This window comes from Tyto alba, unplaced genomic scaffold (assembly GCF_018691265.1).
Source record: "Tyto alba isolate M040663 unplaced genomic scaffold, T.alba_DEE_v4.0 Super-Scaffold_48, whole genome shotgun sequence".
Taxonomy (NCBI): Eukaryota; Metazoa; Chordata; class Aves; order Strigiformes; family Tytonidae; genus Tyto; species Tyto alba.
The window spans coordinates 11,065,730-11,084,001 of record NW_024881324.1 but is presented as its reverse complement, the minus strand read 5'-3'; the positions used below and the strand labels follow the sequence as shown (position 1 = coordinate 11,084,001).

Sequence of the window (18,272 nt, the reverse complement as noted above, 5' to 3'; positions counted from 1 at the left end):
AACAATAGTCCCCAAACCACCTGCTATGCATGGTGCATACAGCTACAAAAAAAGGTGAGAAGGAATGAAATACAGCTACACAAGGATTTAGAGAAAAGCTGCAAGGAAGCAAGTTTTGTCCCTCACCAACATGCAGAAGGTAATGATGAGGTTTAGTCCTGCAGTGAAAAAATTCTAAAAACTTCCTCTGAAAATAAAAGGAAGCTTAGATCACCATCAGTCACTGGATAACCTATTTTAAGCCCACCAGAGCCAGTGCGCTGTTCTCATGTTGCTAATTAAAAATGATAGATTCATCAATTAATCTCTCTTCCTGTCCCCTAATCTTGAGATGAGATTTTTCAAAGGGACAAATGGTAGCTAGGTGCCCACAAGTATCATTTCAGCTCTGAAAACTTGTGCCTTTGTCAACATGAACCCAACCTTGTATCATTACACTATGAAATGGCAAAAAGAAAACCATAAGAAGCTTTGCCACCCTGAAAAACGCAACAGTTTTTGTCCTCTGTACAACGAATATTGCTACATAAATCCTTCCTGGGCTCCAATCTGAACTTGCTCATTGATAGATGAATAAGCCTATGTTAAATTTGGCAGAGAGAGATGTCCTAAGCTTAGGCTCTTGATTGAAACTCAATTGCAATACTTACTGCAGAGCAGTGAGAGACACTCCACTATTTAGGAGAGAAGCAACAAAGGCAATCTGTTTTTATTCACAATGAAATGGAGACAAAGATAAAAATCCTGCTGTTAGCTTAACAAAGTGTCAGTCACATAAAGCAAGCCAACGAAATGGGTTATCTTTTCCCCTTTCAATATATGTTTTACTGGGCAGTGAAATAGAATTGGGGTGTACAAGGTTAACAAGCCAGCATCATGTTATGGAGCAAGCGATAAAATTGTCTTATAGTTCTTAACTCTGACCTGTTCCAGTGAAAAGCTGCCAAGCAGAATTATGTCATCCTGAACATCTCTCTCAAACTGTTCAATATATGGAGGAATCTCTTCATATTCAAGCTCCTTGTGAAGGTCACATGCCTTACTAGAGCTGACAGGCATCACGGAGTCTGGAAAATCTTCACTGACGACATGGGCTGCTTGAAACAAAAGTGGCAGATTCTTTCTTAGCAAATGGAAGTTCATTCACTGGTTAGTACCTTCTCAGTTAACATGTTTGGCCCACCAACATTTTAAGACAATTCATGCCATAAAATGAACAGTAATAAATAACAGCAGTAGAACAACTGGCAGGTTCCAAGTGCCATTACCAGGAAAACTCTTCTCAAGAGGAACATCTGCCTACAGGTACAAATTTAGCACGTGCAGCTTGTTCCTTAAATAATTTTAAAAAGAAGTGCTCTGCATTTACACAGTCACTTAGCTCTCCTGTAAATCTTAAAGGAATTGGGATTTAGAACAACTTGGGCTTTTCCTCCTGAGGAAGAGCAGGAATAACTGCAATTGAAAGGGAGTTCTAGGAAGAGCCACACCAAGCATTTCATCTTCCTCCCACTCACCCCAGAGGATCAGATTCCTCCCCTAGGTGTGTGTGCACAGCTCTTGCCTAATTAATTGGGTCCGGTTCTGCTCTTACCCACACCATTCCCCTGATTTCACTGCAGTGACATGTTCAGAACCAAAAGGTATGTGCTGCACATAAATAAAAATAAATACCATTCATAAAGTCAACCTTAAAGAGAAGCTGTGTTCTTTTTTCAGTTTAATTCATCATGATACATTAAAAAATAGACCTTCTCATTGATACCTGCTATAGTACTAATACTAGTTTGGGTCATAATTAATAAAGACATCTATTTTTGCTTATTTCTCCATGTAAGAATCACTAAGAAATTACAGATATCAGGTTGCCCACATCTGACTTTATCTTTCTTGCCTCATATTTCCGTGTGTTTTTATAGCTCTCCATGCCTTTCTTTGAAAGAAACTGCCATATCTAGTTATTTGCTTTTTCTCTGTGTCCATCCTAAGACATGAAAGCAGTTAAAAGATGGTTTTTTTCCTCACTCCCCTTTGAAGTCTCTCATTCTCTAATGAAGACCAGAAAAGGAAAGATAAAACTAAGACTATTAACATTTTCAGTTTTGCTCACGACTCATTGTTTAATGACTTTAATTGTTGAGCCTCCTGAGTACTTAAATCACCTCAGTGCCACCAACACACAGGAAGTAGGGTGGGTTTTTTATTTAATTACAACAGGATACTATTCAAAATCATGTTGGGGGGAAGTGTACAGTAGATATAAACAACCCAAACCATTACCTTAGAATACACAATCTCTTCATGTAGCATCTTACAAGCCTAATGAAAAGTGATTTGACCTACAACTATTAACTGCAGAAACAAAACAATATTTACATTTAAATTTACTATAACACTAATGGTTTGGATAAGAGAGAGAAAATCCAGGAAACCCTGGAAAAGGAAACACTGCCTACAGGAGAAGACCCAGCATCACTTGTTCCCCTCGATGCTGTGCTGTACGCACGGGGCCATGTGCTCAGCTGGTATCAATCAGCTGCTTTACTGCTTTCACAGGAGCAGTGCATGTTTACATCCTGGGAAGACAGTACGTTCCTATCCTGGGATCCTCTGGTTGTAGAGAGATAGTCCTTACATATCAAAAAACATTCAGTTCACAAAGACGACCGTGCAGTGACTCAACAAATTATCCTTTTTCTTTTTTCTGTTTTATTATATTTGTGAGGAATTGTATCAAGTGAACTCAGTTTTGGTGGAAGACACTGGGCTCATAAGCACGTTTTGTGGAAAAAGAACAAGAGAAGAGAGAGAACATTTTCAAAAGCCTTTTCGAGGGAAGTAGCTGCTAAAAATACAGAAATGAATTACAATTCAGATTTGAAAAACATTTGATGAAAAGATACTTATGCTCATTTAAGCACTGTTGGAAAAACTGTTCCTTTTCCTGAGCTGGAGACAGGGAGAGAACAGGGTTGTTCAGCTGGTCTATTCCTTCCACACTGATTTTGCAAAGAAACCTTGGAAACTCAGTCACCATCAGGTTGCTCCTTGTCTGAAGTGACCCCCAGGTTAGAGGCTTGAGCTGCTGCCCGGGGACAACGCTTGACCAAAACAAAGCTTCCACCCTCCTTGCTGTACAAAAGTAGCCACAGTGATAAAACTGCTACTACTTTATACATATGGGATGAAGCGGATGAAAATTTATGAGCAAATTCATTGATAGGTTGATATCCTAATTAAAAACTGGCTGCTTCAAGTTGTTAGCATCTGCGTCAAACTTTTCATTGACTTGGCTGTACTTAACACTGCAAGTCATACTTTCCACGTAGTTTAAATCACTTCCCCTTAGCACAGACTGTATTTGCAGATGCTGTGCTGTAATTAAAACAATCTCTCCAGTATTATCTTGGCTGCTTGTAACTTCATTTACTCCTGCATTTGTCCGTCAGATAGCAGTGGTTTATATACCGAGATGAGAATTTAAAGAGTAGGTTTACCAGCAGACTACACCTCAGTATGGGTTTGAATGTATAAAGCAGCTATGTACTCCACATGGAAAATGCATTTTGGCTGCTTGGTTCTACAAGACACTGTATAAATTGTAGCTTAAAAAGTGTATCACCAAAACCTCGTGTATCAGTTTCAAACAACTAAAACGCTGCAAAAAAATATATTCCAATTTTTTGGTTGTTGCCAAAGAATAATATAATAGAAAATATTTTTTTATAGTATTCACCTATCATCATTTTAGATGTTCATGTATCACAGTCTTACATTGTTTGAGATATTTTATCCCTAGGTAAAAAAATATACAGTCTGCATCTTTAACGAACAAACAAACAATCAATGTTGCTTTTTAAGTTGCCTTATAATATGAACTAATACATACCAGAAGAGTGACCAACAGGTTACTCAGTGACAACATGCTTTAAATATACAATTATATAAATTCTGAGCCACATTTTTTCCTTTCCTTTGGGGATCATCTATTAATTAGGACTGTATGACTACGTGATTTTTCAGCTCAGTGGTCAAATGAAGAAAAGAAGCAGTTCTGTAAGAGTGGAACCAAATGAATCCTAGTTTTCTATGGATTTTCTGATGTCTAATAAGGGTCAAACTCCCATATTAGCTTTTCCCTCAGTGGAGATATTAATAATGCTTGTCTGCTCTGCTCAGCTACCCACTTCCATAAAACTGGTGGGGAAGTCAGACCTGTGAGACTTGCTCTCTGTTAAAAAAAAAAAAAAAAAGATTGGAAGTGATAAAGAGGTTCAAAAATTGGGAGGGAGAAACACAGACAGGCAGAAATAAATAGTCTGATATACACACACAGAGGTGGAGACTGCACAATCCTCCCTTCCTCAGGAAAATCTTGCTCTTTCCTGGGCTTTATTCACCCAAGCCAAGAAAAGTAAAAAAATTCAGCTAGGACGGGGTGCAACATTCACCTGCAGGACTAGCTCTGATATCCATTACAGCACTTTTAAGAAATAAAAGCACTAAGGCACCTCTCAAGACACAAAACAGCAGCAAGTTGGGGTGTCCCCCCTACTCGCTGCCTTCATGCCCACACGGGCGGCACTGGCGTGCACCCGGAGTGCAAGACACATGTGCTAATGAGTTTGCTTGCCCTTGAATTGAATCAGTGAGCTCAGCAGCCTCAGCACTCGTTGCTGTCAGCAGAGCACACCACGCGTGTTCAGACGCTGGTGGACAGATGAGAGCTTTGAACCTGCCTCACGCCCCACATACCCAAACAGTAATAAGAGTGTTTTGCCTCTCTCATGGTGGTTTGATAAACCTAGTTAGAGAAGACATTTTCAGTTCAGCCATGCCTGGTGAGTTTAAATTATAAACATTTGAGGAGATTGGTGAAACCTTATTTCTCTCTAAATACACTATTTGTTATTATCATCTGTAAAGCATCTGTTTACCCTAACCATATCCATCAATGTTATTTGTAATATAAAGTTTTAGGGCACCTAGCTGAAGGAGAGAATAACCACTGATGGATGGGGAAGGCTTCCCCTTTGCTCCCTGGTTCCCTTGCTTAAAAGTGGACAATACACATGGTGAAATTCTTCTCACCTACCTTCAGACACACAAAAAGCAGTGGTCAAGCCTAAGTCAGTTATCCAACACCATTCTAGAACCAAAGGAAAGAGAAAAACTGCTTCCAGGGTGCAATTTGCCTAATCATCTAAGAGCCATTTACATGAGGTGGGATGAACCACTGCCCAGAGGTGCTTCTCTCTCCATCTCCCACCACTTTGGGGGAGCCCTAGAAGCTAACTTTCAGAAAGCTAATGGAAAAGATACTAGACCCCAACCTGAGGCAGCCTGTAAAATTACATGAGGACATTTTCCTTAACTGTACAGGGTTATTTTGATGATAAAGTTATTGAAGAATGTGAAATGCTATAAATATTGGTAGATGGGGACTACATAAGTACCACAGACAGACACCCCATGTCATCCTTTCCTGTAGAAATAATGTTGACATCAAAGTCAAACATGTTTTTATTTTCATCTATGTTGTTGCAGGATAAAAGCAACAATCAACCTGCAGCACTGCTATAATCTTTCTCAACAACATGGAACTTTACATTAACATGCAAAAATAGAGAGCTTGCTAATAATTTGTTAAAGGTTTTTTCTTAAACTCTCTGCATGAATTTAGCTGTGATGGTTGTATTTTCTTTTCCTTGCAATTAAAATGAAATAAAATGGGTTTCAAAGATATTACTGATATTACCAGTGCCAGTTCAAGGGATTTTGCAACCCTAGGCAAATGAAAATGCTTGACTCTTCTAGAACAAAGTTACTCACAAACTAAATAGTCATAAAACATGTTGCAGTTCCTGGAGCTTCAGTGCCATAGGCAACCGCCTGCTCTGTCTCTCTGACAGAGTAGGTCCTGTGTACAAAAGAAATATATCAGAAATCCTCATACAGATACAAAGAACAGAAAATATTTTACACAAAAGACCTCTGCTGAAAAAGAAGGGGAGAATACCCAAAAATACAAGGGCAGTCCTGAGCCAGGGCTTATTCGTATGACACTTCTCCTAGGATGAACCAGACATGCACCATATGTAAAGGCTGTGGTGGTAACAGTCTCATGAATCAACTGGGTGTTAAATAATGCCTGTAAAAATAAGTGAAGCCAACATAAGACTGTTGGCTTGAAGTGAATAACTCTTCTACATTTCATTGTTTTTAATGTAGATAGAACATCAATTTGTATTTTCTAACAAAGCCACGGAAAACATTTTCTTACTCACCTGTTAGTGTACATTCTTATGTAGATAACCTCAACCCTGTGTGACGTGACCTGCGCATCTGACAAATGGCCCACCCATTCATGAGCTTATATAGGGATCTGGATTTCTAGCTTTAAGCGCATAAGCAATATTTCCAGTCTTCTTTCATAAGGGTGGGATTCAACATGTAAAAAAAGCAGTCTAGAGAAAGCACGCCACTTAAGTTACACTTAAAACCACATAAACATGACTCAAAACAAAAACATTTGGGGAAAAAGATCTTACAGGCTCACATTAAAATCAGTGTCCCTTTTGCTTGTGAGTTCAAGGGGATGGATTACCCACTTTCCTCCCCACATCCAGACTCCAGAGTTTTATTTTTCTTTATGCAAATGATTTTATTTACCTTGGAAGTCCAGAATCTTGTTTTCTTCATCTAGAAGCTTCATCAATTTAGCGTACAGGATTTGCTTATCAAATTTCACAGGATCTTAAAAGAAAACAACAGTGAAACATCTATTGTTTCTTCCAGCAGTATTTCAGGAAACATTATTTAAACTATGAATAAAGATATAAAAATACAAAAGTTAAGAAACCATTTAACACTTTGAAATAGTTTTCATAGTGCTAGTTTCATGGCAGAGTTGACTGTCATTTTCTTCTGAGTTATGAAAGATAGTTTGAAATGAAAAATATATAATCATATGTTTTTAAACAGTAAGCAATAATATATATGGATCCAGACTGAAGCTAGTTTACTAATAATGCTAATGGATTAGTTGAAAAAGTTATTTATATACAAATTGCCAGGTGAATTCTATTTGACTCTTAGTAACAAAATCAAAAGTACCTATTTTCTTTTCTAATGTGATTTTGAATTTTTATTAGAAATTTTACCTTGGTGTCCATACTACCATAGTTATCTGGCATGAGTAGTTATTATAGCACACTATGAATTTTGGTTTTGTGGCTGGTCGGTATTCAAATTCCCAGTAACATCTGCAGATTTTAAAAAAGAGCAAGGACACAGACACACACATATCTTTTTCCATGAGACCTAAAAAATCACTTCAAGTGCCTATATACAAGGGAGAAGTGATCAGCCGAGACACCATATTCTCTCCAGATCTCCCAGTCCCTGGCTTCTCTAAGTTGTCAGTGAAGACAAGTAGGAAAGAAGGCCAAATAAATGCATACAAGGTAGGTAAATTGAAGTACAGCTACAAGCGAACCTGAGTGTCTTTTATAAGTGGCCAACAGAATCTCAAAGAATAAATTTTCTTTACCATGAAATTTCAGAGCCAGGTTTTCAGTTACACTGAGTATTTAAAGCAGGAGGCTTCTGCAAACCTCTTCTGCAAGTACAGAATCTTTTACATTTCATTTAGCATGTAACATTGAAATGTTCCCTTGGCGAGGGGGGAAGCAAATCCATAGTGGGGTGTTGTTTGTTCTCAGGGCATTATCAACTCCGACAAATTTCCAGAACAAATTTAATTTATCAAATATAGAAAAGATAATTGCCAATATCTTTATTTTCACAGAATAACCCATTAAAGAATCCCATATGATGAACACATTAAAATGATATTTAACTTTGTGTAATAGAGTTAGTGGCTGAAGATTTGCTTTTCACCAACTATTCTCTTTGGGCATTGGGCCTGACTTGCTTCAGTCGTAAGAAGAGTTTAACTTTAATGCGTGCCCTGATTTCTTCATCTCATTCTGCTTTTCTCTCTTGTTAGCGACAAGCTGGTAGCTGGAAAGAGGAGGTAAACAAAAATGGTTTACAATCAGGGGATGACCATGCAGGACCAGACTTCATTTCTGACAGTCCTTTGAAATCTGTCTGCTACATACAAATGTAGTCCCACTTCTTTAACACCTCTGCAAGGAAAAGGAAGCCAGACATGAGCCTGGTTTGTCAGTATTACTGTATCTGACTGGTTGAGGTTGACAGGGACCTCTGGAGATCATCTGGTCAAGTCCCTCTGCTCAAACAGGGCCACCTAGAGCCAAGCTGCCCAGGACCATGTCCAGATGGCTTCTGAAAATCTCCAAGATGGTAGATTTACTCTTGGCAGAGGTAATGGTAAATATAGCATTATAGCTGCTCTTCAAATGTCAACACAACGAACCTGAGGCCAGTACCATTACTAACAGACCTTTAATGAACAAGTGATAGCCCAACCTTTAAGTGATATTTTTGCTGGGGAGAAAAAGGAGGAACACCAAAAGACAGTTGTTCATACATAGATCTCAGGTCTAGTCTGATATGCAAGTGCCTAAAACTACCTCTCCACTCCCACCCCTGGAACCTGATGGACTTTCTCAGAGCTTTCATCTATAAACAAAAACAAAACCCAAACATTTAAAGTTACGTGTATGTTGCTCAGCCTCTTCAACACAAGCAAGAGAACATTTTCTCCCAGTGAAAATTGTACTTCCACGTATCCCTCATTGACATGACTCTATCGGTACATGGTTTTAGGTACACAAGTACAGTTACAGAAATATAAACAACTTTCATTCTCTGGTTATGAAGTAGATCATGACTCATGAAGCCTATTCATAAGATGAACCAAGGTAGTACCAACAGAAAAAAAAGTCTTTCATTTAAAAACTCAGAGCCAGACGTTGAATTCCAAGTTATTACATTGCTATCTTACACAATGAATGGAGAAATTATAGGGGTTAGATGTAATTCACCCTCAATAAACCTTGATTTTTTTCACCAGTACACAGAAATTCAAGTTACTGATACACACTAGAGTCTGCTTTCCTCAGTCACACAAGTTTTTGCCTTAAACCTCTATACCTACTCAAAATTTCTCAGAAGTGACCTACTTTGAGACCCTTTATATGAGAAAAAATTTTTTGGATTTACTACAACTGCATGTCTAGAGTCTCTGCAGTACAAGTAAGTACAAGGTTTAAAAAAATTAAGGGCTAGGAAGGTAACACAGGAGAACTGGGTCTTGCGTGCTATTGGGTTGTTAGTGCTTAACAACAGGAGCTGGGCCAAAGCTTTCAGTGCATAGCTAAGCACTTCATTACCATGATGATGTTCTTACTTAAGTCCATGCAAATTCAGGCAGGCCCATTCCCACCCTTTTTTATCTAAAAGCCATGACAGGGAAGAAGAATTTCCTCTGCTAGACAATACCTCCTGGTTAATCTCTCTCATACCTATGCATAACTTCTGTTCTCCGAGCTCTGTGGTGTCACACCCTCCCAACTCCTCACTATCAGGAGGAGTTGCCCACAGACAGCAAAGCTAAACATCTCAGATCAACTTGCAAAAAGAAAACCCAAAAAGCTTCCTCATGTGCTGAGAACTTTACCGACTCTGGGGTTTCTGTTTGCTAGGCAAACACACATTCAGCTCAGAAACAAAATTGTTCTCCAAGAAGGACTTTGGGAGCAGGGTTGCAAAAAAACTAAAATTTAGTACTCAGTTCTAACTAGGCTAACCTAGTTAATTAAAGAGAAATAGACAATGGTGTAGACAATGTTTTCTGAGTGTGCTACATTTTGCTACAGTATCAGAGTGAATACAGCACAGCCTCACTTTTAGCTGTCCATTAACTTACTGTCCTTGATCAGAGACTGTGTATACTGCCTATCATGTTCAGAGCGGTTAAGGCTTATAATTTAAATTGTAAACCTCAATATTTAAATAGAACTGCATATGTGATCTTTGTCACCTCATTTTCATGAATGGAAAAGAATATTCTGACACCAAAATTACATACTTAATTCTGCCTCACCTTCCTCACTGACCTCCATCCCACACTGCCTTGGGTTTATTTCCTCATCCATCAACGGGTCAAAGTAATTTCTGCTGTATTCATTTCCTGTGGAAAGCACATGAAGTAAGGGTCAGCGATTATTAGAAGCACATGAACCAAAATGTTAATTTTGAAATTGACACCAGCAAGCAAAGGGGCGTTTTTTTGCTACTTTATAAGCTTAATTTTTTTAACAAGTCCTCTAAGCCTACTAGTACTGCAATTATCATCTTGTGAAAGGTCAGAAAAGGTAATTCTGGAAACAAGTCCACTTTATGTTACTTTTGCTCAGGAACTAATGAGAAAAATTCTCAAATTTAGATGATGGAATGGTAAGAAAAATTTTAAAAATCCAGCATCCCCAACATCAGCTGAATTATTCTTGAAACACATTGTACAAGTGAATTACCCGTGCTGCAGAGGAATTTGTGTTTCACAGCTGACCCCACCAATTTCAGCAGTTTTAAATTTCACCACTGAGGTTTCAACGTCTGGTGCATCTTTAATACTGTATTCAACCAGAGAAGTGTTTAATTACAGAGGAGATACTAGAATACTGCCTCATTAATCTGAACAGCAATTATATTCAGTTGGACTAGGTAACTAATCCAAGATTTTGATGGGATAAAACCACTCATTTTAGCACTTTCCATTTCAACAGCTAGTTTTATCTGCTTTTTAGAAACTAATCAAGTTTACCAAAAAAAATAAAAGAGTAATTTGTTAGACTTATCAAGGAATAATGCAGCATCTAGCTGCCTAGAGGAACCCCCAGTAAAAAGATAGAATAATTTTCTTTATACAAGGGGAGAGGGAAGGTTTTTTCCTCAAAATACGTCCTTCCTTCAACAAAAGTGCTATGGTCTGTTAAAACCATCCTCACATTCACTGGGTTTGCAAACTTAGTAAATTATTACTAAACAGAGAAAAGGTAAATAATTGAGCCATAACAAATTTTAAAATTGCTTGAATAGACATGGGTCTATGTCCTGGGAAATACATAGGAGCTAAATGTATGAGGGGGTTAATTCATCCAAGATACACTATAGTAGTCTACAGTGTGTTTGTTTTAGGATCAAAAATAATCCAAGCAGCAGCTCCTTTTCAGAGACTAAATGAAACTTTGATATGAAACTAGGTTTAATTTATATTTCTGGACTGGCACATTTTGACTGTCAGTCTCTGTTCCTTCAATGTAGTAAGTACAAGAACTGAAAATTTGCTTTACCTTGAGGTCTCAATAAAGAAAAAATAAATGAGTTTCATTTTTGTTACTTTATCTGTCAACAACTACTAGGCTGGTATGAATCTTGGCAGTATGTAATCAAAGTCTTATGTACTGCAATAACAGAGCCATTCTACCTTATTCACTGTAATTGTTTTTCTCTAGCACAAAGCACTGTGATGTTATATGAACACCCCTTCACATGTTGGTAAAATAATTCACCCATGTGCTAAAAAAGAAAACGATGATGCATTTCTTTATTCAATTACTTCATAGCTGCAAATGTAAACTGCTGGAAAGTATGTTGCAGCCATACAAGCAGTACTCAGCTAGTGCCTAGGCTTTTTACACAGCCTTAATACCAAAACGGCTTTTATTGAGTTTTAATGCCCCATGTTCTTTATCCTGTGGGGCTGGTGTGAAACTTTGAGGAGTAGACTTTTGGGCAACTCTTCTGGACAGAATAATTGGCATTTAGGAAGAAGTGTCATGTTATATCTGACTCTGCAAGGCATGGAAACCATTATACAAAAAAGAGATACACTGACAAATGCCATTAAACACCTTGCTCTTTAGTCCTCTCTAAAACAAAGAACAACCTCAATCCTTCTTTGAGAAGTATGAGAGATATTTCATCCAGCACTTTGGCTGTCAGAACCTCACACAGCTAGAGACAGAAAGTTACATAGATGTAAAAAGAAAAATTGGGTTTGATTTCTCCAGAGCAATGTACACACTTTTAAACCTATGTAGGTAGAATGAGTGGTAAATGCCAGAATCATCTCCTTATGGTGACTTTATAGATAACAAGCCATTTTAAACTGGAGGACTCTGCATAATACTTTCAGTGAAGCTTTCTGAAGAGTCAAAATCACTGCACATTTTAGATCACTGCTATTGGAGCAGGGAGGGTGGGTATTCTTGGGTTTTTTCCCCACCTCAGCTCAGTATACACCTTGAGATCTGGTGTGACCAGAAGGTCTGGGCTCTGGGCAGGTCTTAAGATTTGTTGGGGGCAGGGGAAGTCGCTTTAGTTTTAAAATACAAAATTATCAATTTTAGTCAACATAACATACTGCCCAAGGCATTTTGCTAATAACATTTTGTGAGCATGTGAACAGATTACTAATCATTTCACATTTGCTTTTGGAAATATTTGAAAGTGTATAACATGTAAATTAACAGTTCACTAAGGAATTCACATCGCTCTGCTTCGTGGTATAAACACAGTAAAGTAAATGTTAATACAGAGCTTGCTTGCAGGTATTTTGAACAGCAACATATAACTTGGTGCTTTCAGACAGCAAGCTACTTTGAATACCTGCTCCTACAAAGGCCTGGTTGACTTTAGAAACTTGGGCCATTGCTTTGATCCAGAGGTTTGCTCAAACCCATTAATGCAATTTGAAACCCTACTCACCCCTCAAAAATTGTGTTATTTAACGTGGAAAACACAATGGATAATTCAGCATATTGGAATGGATGCGCAAAACCACAGATTATCTACAAATTAAAATAAAAATGGAAAGAAAGGTGTTGGCACAACAGTGACCAGGTGGGAATTTACGCAGTTTAATTAAAGCAAGAGGAGTTGCTAATAAAATTAGCATAATCCTTGGATGCAGCCCATGGGACTGCACACGTATTACTAGGACTGGATGAAACTCTAAGATGGCTTTTAAGCTAAGATGTCTGTAGTCAATTATGCAGTCTATGTCCTGAGAATAACAGAGGAATGGCATGACTAAGCTGCATTTCTACATCTTCTACTTCACAAGCAGATCAGGTAGCCTGTATCAATATCATATCAAGGGTACAGCATGGAATTTGGATTATTCCGTTCATATTGTACTACTGATCTAGATTTTTAGTTTAATGATAGAATAGATAAAACTCTGTTGAATTTCTTAAGTGCCTCCTGACCAACGTAAAAATAAGGGCCTTATTAATAGTTAGAAGACTATTATTAGAAGTTCGAATAAGCATTTCCTGGTGCTTACTTTCAGAGTGATGCTCGGTCTTAGGGATAAAAGCAAAAATTTTCACATGAGCCAGCTTTCATTAGAAGACAGCAAACTTGATTTATTAAGTAACAGCTCTCCCTTGTCAGGCAGCAGTGTGGTCAAAACATATTCTCTACTTGGTAGAACATTACTCGGCATTACTAAGGCAACTCCTAAAAGCCTTTTGCATAAGATAGAATAAGACAGAGACATCTCAGAAAGATGAAATTCCAGTCTGAGAGAGAATTTTGACCCAAAGCGCTTTTGAAACATAGTGAGGTAGCCAGGAACGGAAAAAGAATAGTTCTCCTTTTGACACAGCTGCCTTAAAGCACAGATTTCATCTAGAAATTTACATCTAATATTATCATCTATATTATAAGTATAGGTAAATATTATATATATTATTTTAGAAGTAGATCTAAAATAATAATCCTGGGAAGCACAAAACTATTCCAGATTATCACCAAATATATGGGGGGGTATATTGTTTTATATATAGCTTCACATTTTCATGAGTGTCAGGCAGAATTCAATGAAAAAATATGTGCTATTGACATCCTGAAATGGAAGATCATTAAACAAGTGACTGAACAGTAAATTATATCTTGAAAACACAGTTTATTAAATACTACCATCACTGGGCAACTTCTCAATTTTTAAAAAGTTTTAAAGGTATCATATGTCATTTTCCTTATCCTCAGTGGAGACCGTAGTTAACGAGTAAACCACATAACTGTGTCTTATGTTTATACTGCAAGCCTTGAATAAACTCACTTGTCAGCTTTGACAGGACGCTGGCAAAGGGGCCGTTCACAAGCCTGAGCAACACAGACCGTGTTGCACCTTCCCCGACACTTGAAAAGCACCGCACGGCAGTCATGGCACCCACTTTTCAGTCCCTCCTTTCTCCACTCCCGGAAGACTTAGTAGATTTGCTGCTATTTAAGCAAAGGTACAGCATGGGAAGTTTTTGATTTTTTCTTTTTTTTTTTTTTTCCTTTTTTTTTTTTTTTTTTCCTTTTTTTTTTTTTTTTTCCTGCAGGCAACAGAGGGCACTGTGCCAGGGGACGCCAGTGTGAGACCTGCTGCTTTTCCTGGGGAAATGCAGTTGGTCGAAGGCGTGAGAAAAAGATTTACTGATGATGACAGAGTTCATTTAGGAACACTATTAGATAATGTGACACACGTCAATGGGGAAAATGGATACTGAGTGCTCCCAGGCTGGCAGGCTTGGCTGGTCCCACACTATTCCTGTGAGGGAACTTGCCAAATTTCGAGGGTCTGGCAGCACTATTACGAAGCAAACAATTTCCAAGTGTAATAAGTTAGCCTTAAAAATATATAGTCAGTCACCTTCTGAAAGAGTATTTCCCAATTATAAAACACATCCATTCTTCACAATTCTTCTCCCTCTACCTTTCACAAATTCAATTTTAGCACATTACTTAGATGAGTGGTACAGTATCCCTGTTGTTGAAATTGCATGCAATGGATCACGTTTTGCACACTACATTACACCTTGTGCCGTTCTGCTGATTTCAATTGGATTACACATTGTGTAATTCAACGCAAAATTACTTCCAATGACAACCCTTTTATTCCTATGCATACATGGTGATCCATCATGCCCTGCATACCGGGTTTGGCATTTCCATTTCAAGTCCCTGTTGGAATCAGAAAGCATGGAACCACATACACAGAACTTGAATTATTAGATATAAACTTTGCCACTGTTTAAGGAAAAAAAAAGGGTATGGTTTTGATTCATATTCCTGGTACCATCCTTTATGCAAATCATTTTGTCCAACACAAATAGCCAGTGTCGCAAGCTCCCATTTCCTTCATGTGCAGCACAAATGTGAGTTTCCAACAGATGCCTGTTTTTTCATCTGTATTTACTGTCTCTCCAGTGGGCACCTACTGTGTCTCCAGAATGAAATTAGACCCCGTTCAAAAAGCTTTAGCCTCCAGATCTCAGTAAACAGACTGAATTCAATGCACTTGCTGATATTTTTACCAAATTGATATCCCACATGGCTCCTGCACAAAGCCCTGTTCTTTGTCTATGTATTCCTGGCTCAAGGTACTCACCCAGTTACACTCTTGAGCCAGAAAGGGCTTATATTGCCCTGCCGCAGTTGCACTAGGTTTGGCAGTAACCATTCCTTAGCAAAGGCTTCTCTCTACTTTGGTTTTTGATAAGGAGTAGGGCTGCTCTATTTTACAGTGGGATTTTCCCCGTAGGACGCACAGAGCACCATGCTAGATACATCCCACCCAGCTCTGCAGCTAGCAGGTGGTGCAACAGAGCGCCACGTAGAGACACTAATTTGCTCCCAGAAGCAATATAGGCATGTTAATGCCATGCTGTACCTGGTCTAATTAGAAGAATAGTTTCTGGTCTTCAGTTGAAAAAAAGCTTTCTTCCCCTCTTTTTTTTTTTCCTTTTTTTTTCTCTTCCTCAAATGTTGTTAATCTCTGTGGGCAAATTTATTGGAGCATGATATGAGATGTTAACAGTGCCTGTTGCAGATAAAATGGTAGAATTAATTAGAGCTTTTGATTTTAGGAGATAATCCAGTTTTGAAAAAAGATTTGTGTATTGGGGATGAGAGAGGGAAAAAAAATGAACGCTTCTTGTCATCTGGAGACAATTTTAACTTGAATCATCAACATTTAGGGTCAGACTGCCTCCAGCCTTTGTACAAGTGTGCAGAGTACAGGAGAGCACAATTAGCCTTTCTTTCATCTTCTGTGAAAAAGCCACAGTGCATCACAGTCTCCAAAGGCGTCTATGTAACCACCAGGTGCAAGGCAGACCACGTAGGGGGAGGATGCTCAAAAAGCCCTGTGCCTGGATTCTGCAGCTTGCATGCATGGTCAGCACCCCAGAAACATCACAGTCTAATTTGTTCTGACAGATATTCCCTCCGTATGGTCAGGCTGGAAATTTTACCTATCTTATAGAAATGCGAACAGTGCCATCCCACAGGGCTCTTCTCAGGATTACCTGGACCAAATCTGTGTAGCTCTGTTGTTATGGCAAACACTAAATAGTACAAACTGATATAAGCCACTTGCACATTTTCTGATCACAGCAGCTGAGGACAAAAATGTATTGAATGCTAAAATAGATTAACACTTGCTTTGCAGGCCTGTGACAAAATGCTATGTATGGTAGTCCTGTGTTAAGGGATTGCTTGTGACATACATCATCCATCTGAGGTTGTGCAACTGCCCTCGTATTCTGCTGTCAGCCAAAGATGGCTTATACCTGGAGGTTTGGTGTTGCCATCATGACATTTTTCTGGAAGCCCTTTGCTGGGCAGAGACTTTACCAAGCCAACCTGAACATTAGGGCACTCCACAAAGTCTTTTGGGTTTAAACCCCTCTAGAGAAAAAAGAAAAATCTGTAGTGGCTCACCTTGATATCAGGCACCTGTTTATTGAGAAACAGGTGGACACAGGTTCCTGTCACTCCAAGTTTGGGTGATTGAACCCCAAATATTTTTCCCAGGGACATTTGTCTCTTAGACATCCCATTGGGATGGCCAACATGAAAATTTCTGGCAGTTCAATATTTGATGAGGGGAAGTAAGGCAGAAGAGCTGGTCAGATTTAGTCGCGAGGAAACTCTGAGTACTTTCAGAAACAAATAAACTGCACAGTTTGGCAAAGACAGGGCCACTGCTAGACGACCTTAATTTCATAAGCAATCTGTGAAAGAAATGAGGTGATAGGAGCAATCAGCAAAGAGTCAGCATAGAATCAAGAAGAGAAAATAGGGTAGAAGCCACTGCAACCAATTATCTAGCTGAAAATCAGGAAATTAATCTGAGTAAATAGTCATCCAGTTCCCCTGGGTCACTATAACATTTAACAGCAGTACCAGGTCTTCACCATATAAGAGTAATGATGAAAAGCACACAGCAGAAAGAGTTAGTCAACGGCCTATTCCTGAACAACAGTCCACTCGATAATAAAAATTGGAATTTTGTTCATCATGGTAAATATAACAGTGTGAGACATGGAGTCGCCTAACAAACAGAGAAATAGACTAGGAATCAGAGGTTTTATTTCTATTTCCAACACAGGACTGCCAGGTGACTGCAGATAAGGCCTCCTGCTCTGCCTCAGTTTCTCCACAAGAAAAGGACCTTGCGGTTTGAATTACAAGAGTACTCCCCATCAATCTGGTTTGAAAGTGAAAAAGCCTCTGAACAAAGATACGGGAAAGATTTAATCAGTTTTTTGAAAACAAGAATCCATTCACAAACTCTGCTTTTCAGAAGATGTTCTGTTACCTGAGAAGAGGGAACAGAAAAGTCAATATAGCACAAACGTATCTGTGAATTAAGCTGTTTGGGGAGAGATGCAGGCAAGTTGCTGTATCATGGACCTCTGCACCAGCTATTTAATCTCCAAGTGATGTGTGTTCTCCAGAGCAGCCTCCTGTGCAGACACAGCCAAATTCCTTGAACAAGATTTCAGGCTGTCTTGAACATACAGCTGACTATTCACACTCCTTCCCCATATCCTTAGGATGGAGGTGTGTGAGAAGACATCTCAAAATAGGTGGAGGTTTTTCTAGAGAACACTTCCCTCCAGCAATTGTTGACAGAAGAACAGGCTGTGACACTGTTGCAAGATGGAGGAAATGATAGCAACCCCTGTAGCTATTATTTACTGCCATTAACAACACGGGCAATAGGTGGAAAGATAATGGAAATGCAATGCCATCTCCGTGCCTTGCCTTCAAGTGCATAGCCTGAAAATCCAGCCTGATGTTTATATAGTGTTTTCAACTTGTAATCTGCTAAATTCTGTGATTAAATAATTGTGCTTAAGGTTATAACTGGTTTTAAACTGTACAGTTTAACACCACGTTAGAATTGACAAATGCCATACCCATTGAGTAAGTAACTGAGCCTAAGCCTGGGGGCTGAGGACTGTAAGAGCACCCAATGGTTGTGGAAGGGAGGA

At 38.7% G+C, this 18,272-nt stretch overlaps 1 protein-coding gene across 1 annotated transcript in view; it reads right to left on the bottom strand.

Moving 5' to 3' along the window:
* The window catches only part of LOC104362639, a 164,690-nt gene that overhangs the window by 136,952 nt on the left and 9,466 nt on the right, over window positions 1–18,272 (bottom strand). Inside the window, exons 4-6 of the mRNA XM_032991935.2 lie at window positions 10,022–10,123; window positions 6,673–6,756; window positions 925–1,097 (exon numbers count right to left, since the gene is read on the bottom strand). Coding sequence (XP_032847826.1) covers window positions 925–1,097; window positions 6,673–6,756; window positions 10,022–10,123 — 359 coding nt within the window. The remainder of the gene's footprint in view (window positions 1–924; window positions 1,098–6,672; window positions 6,757–10,021; window positions 10,124–18,272) is intronic.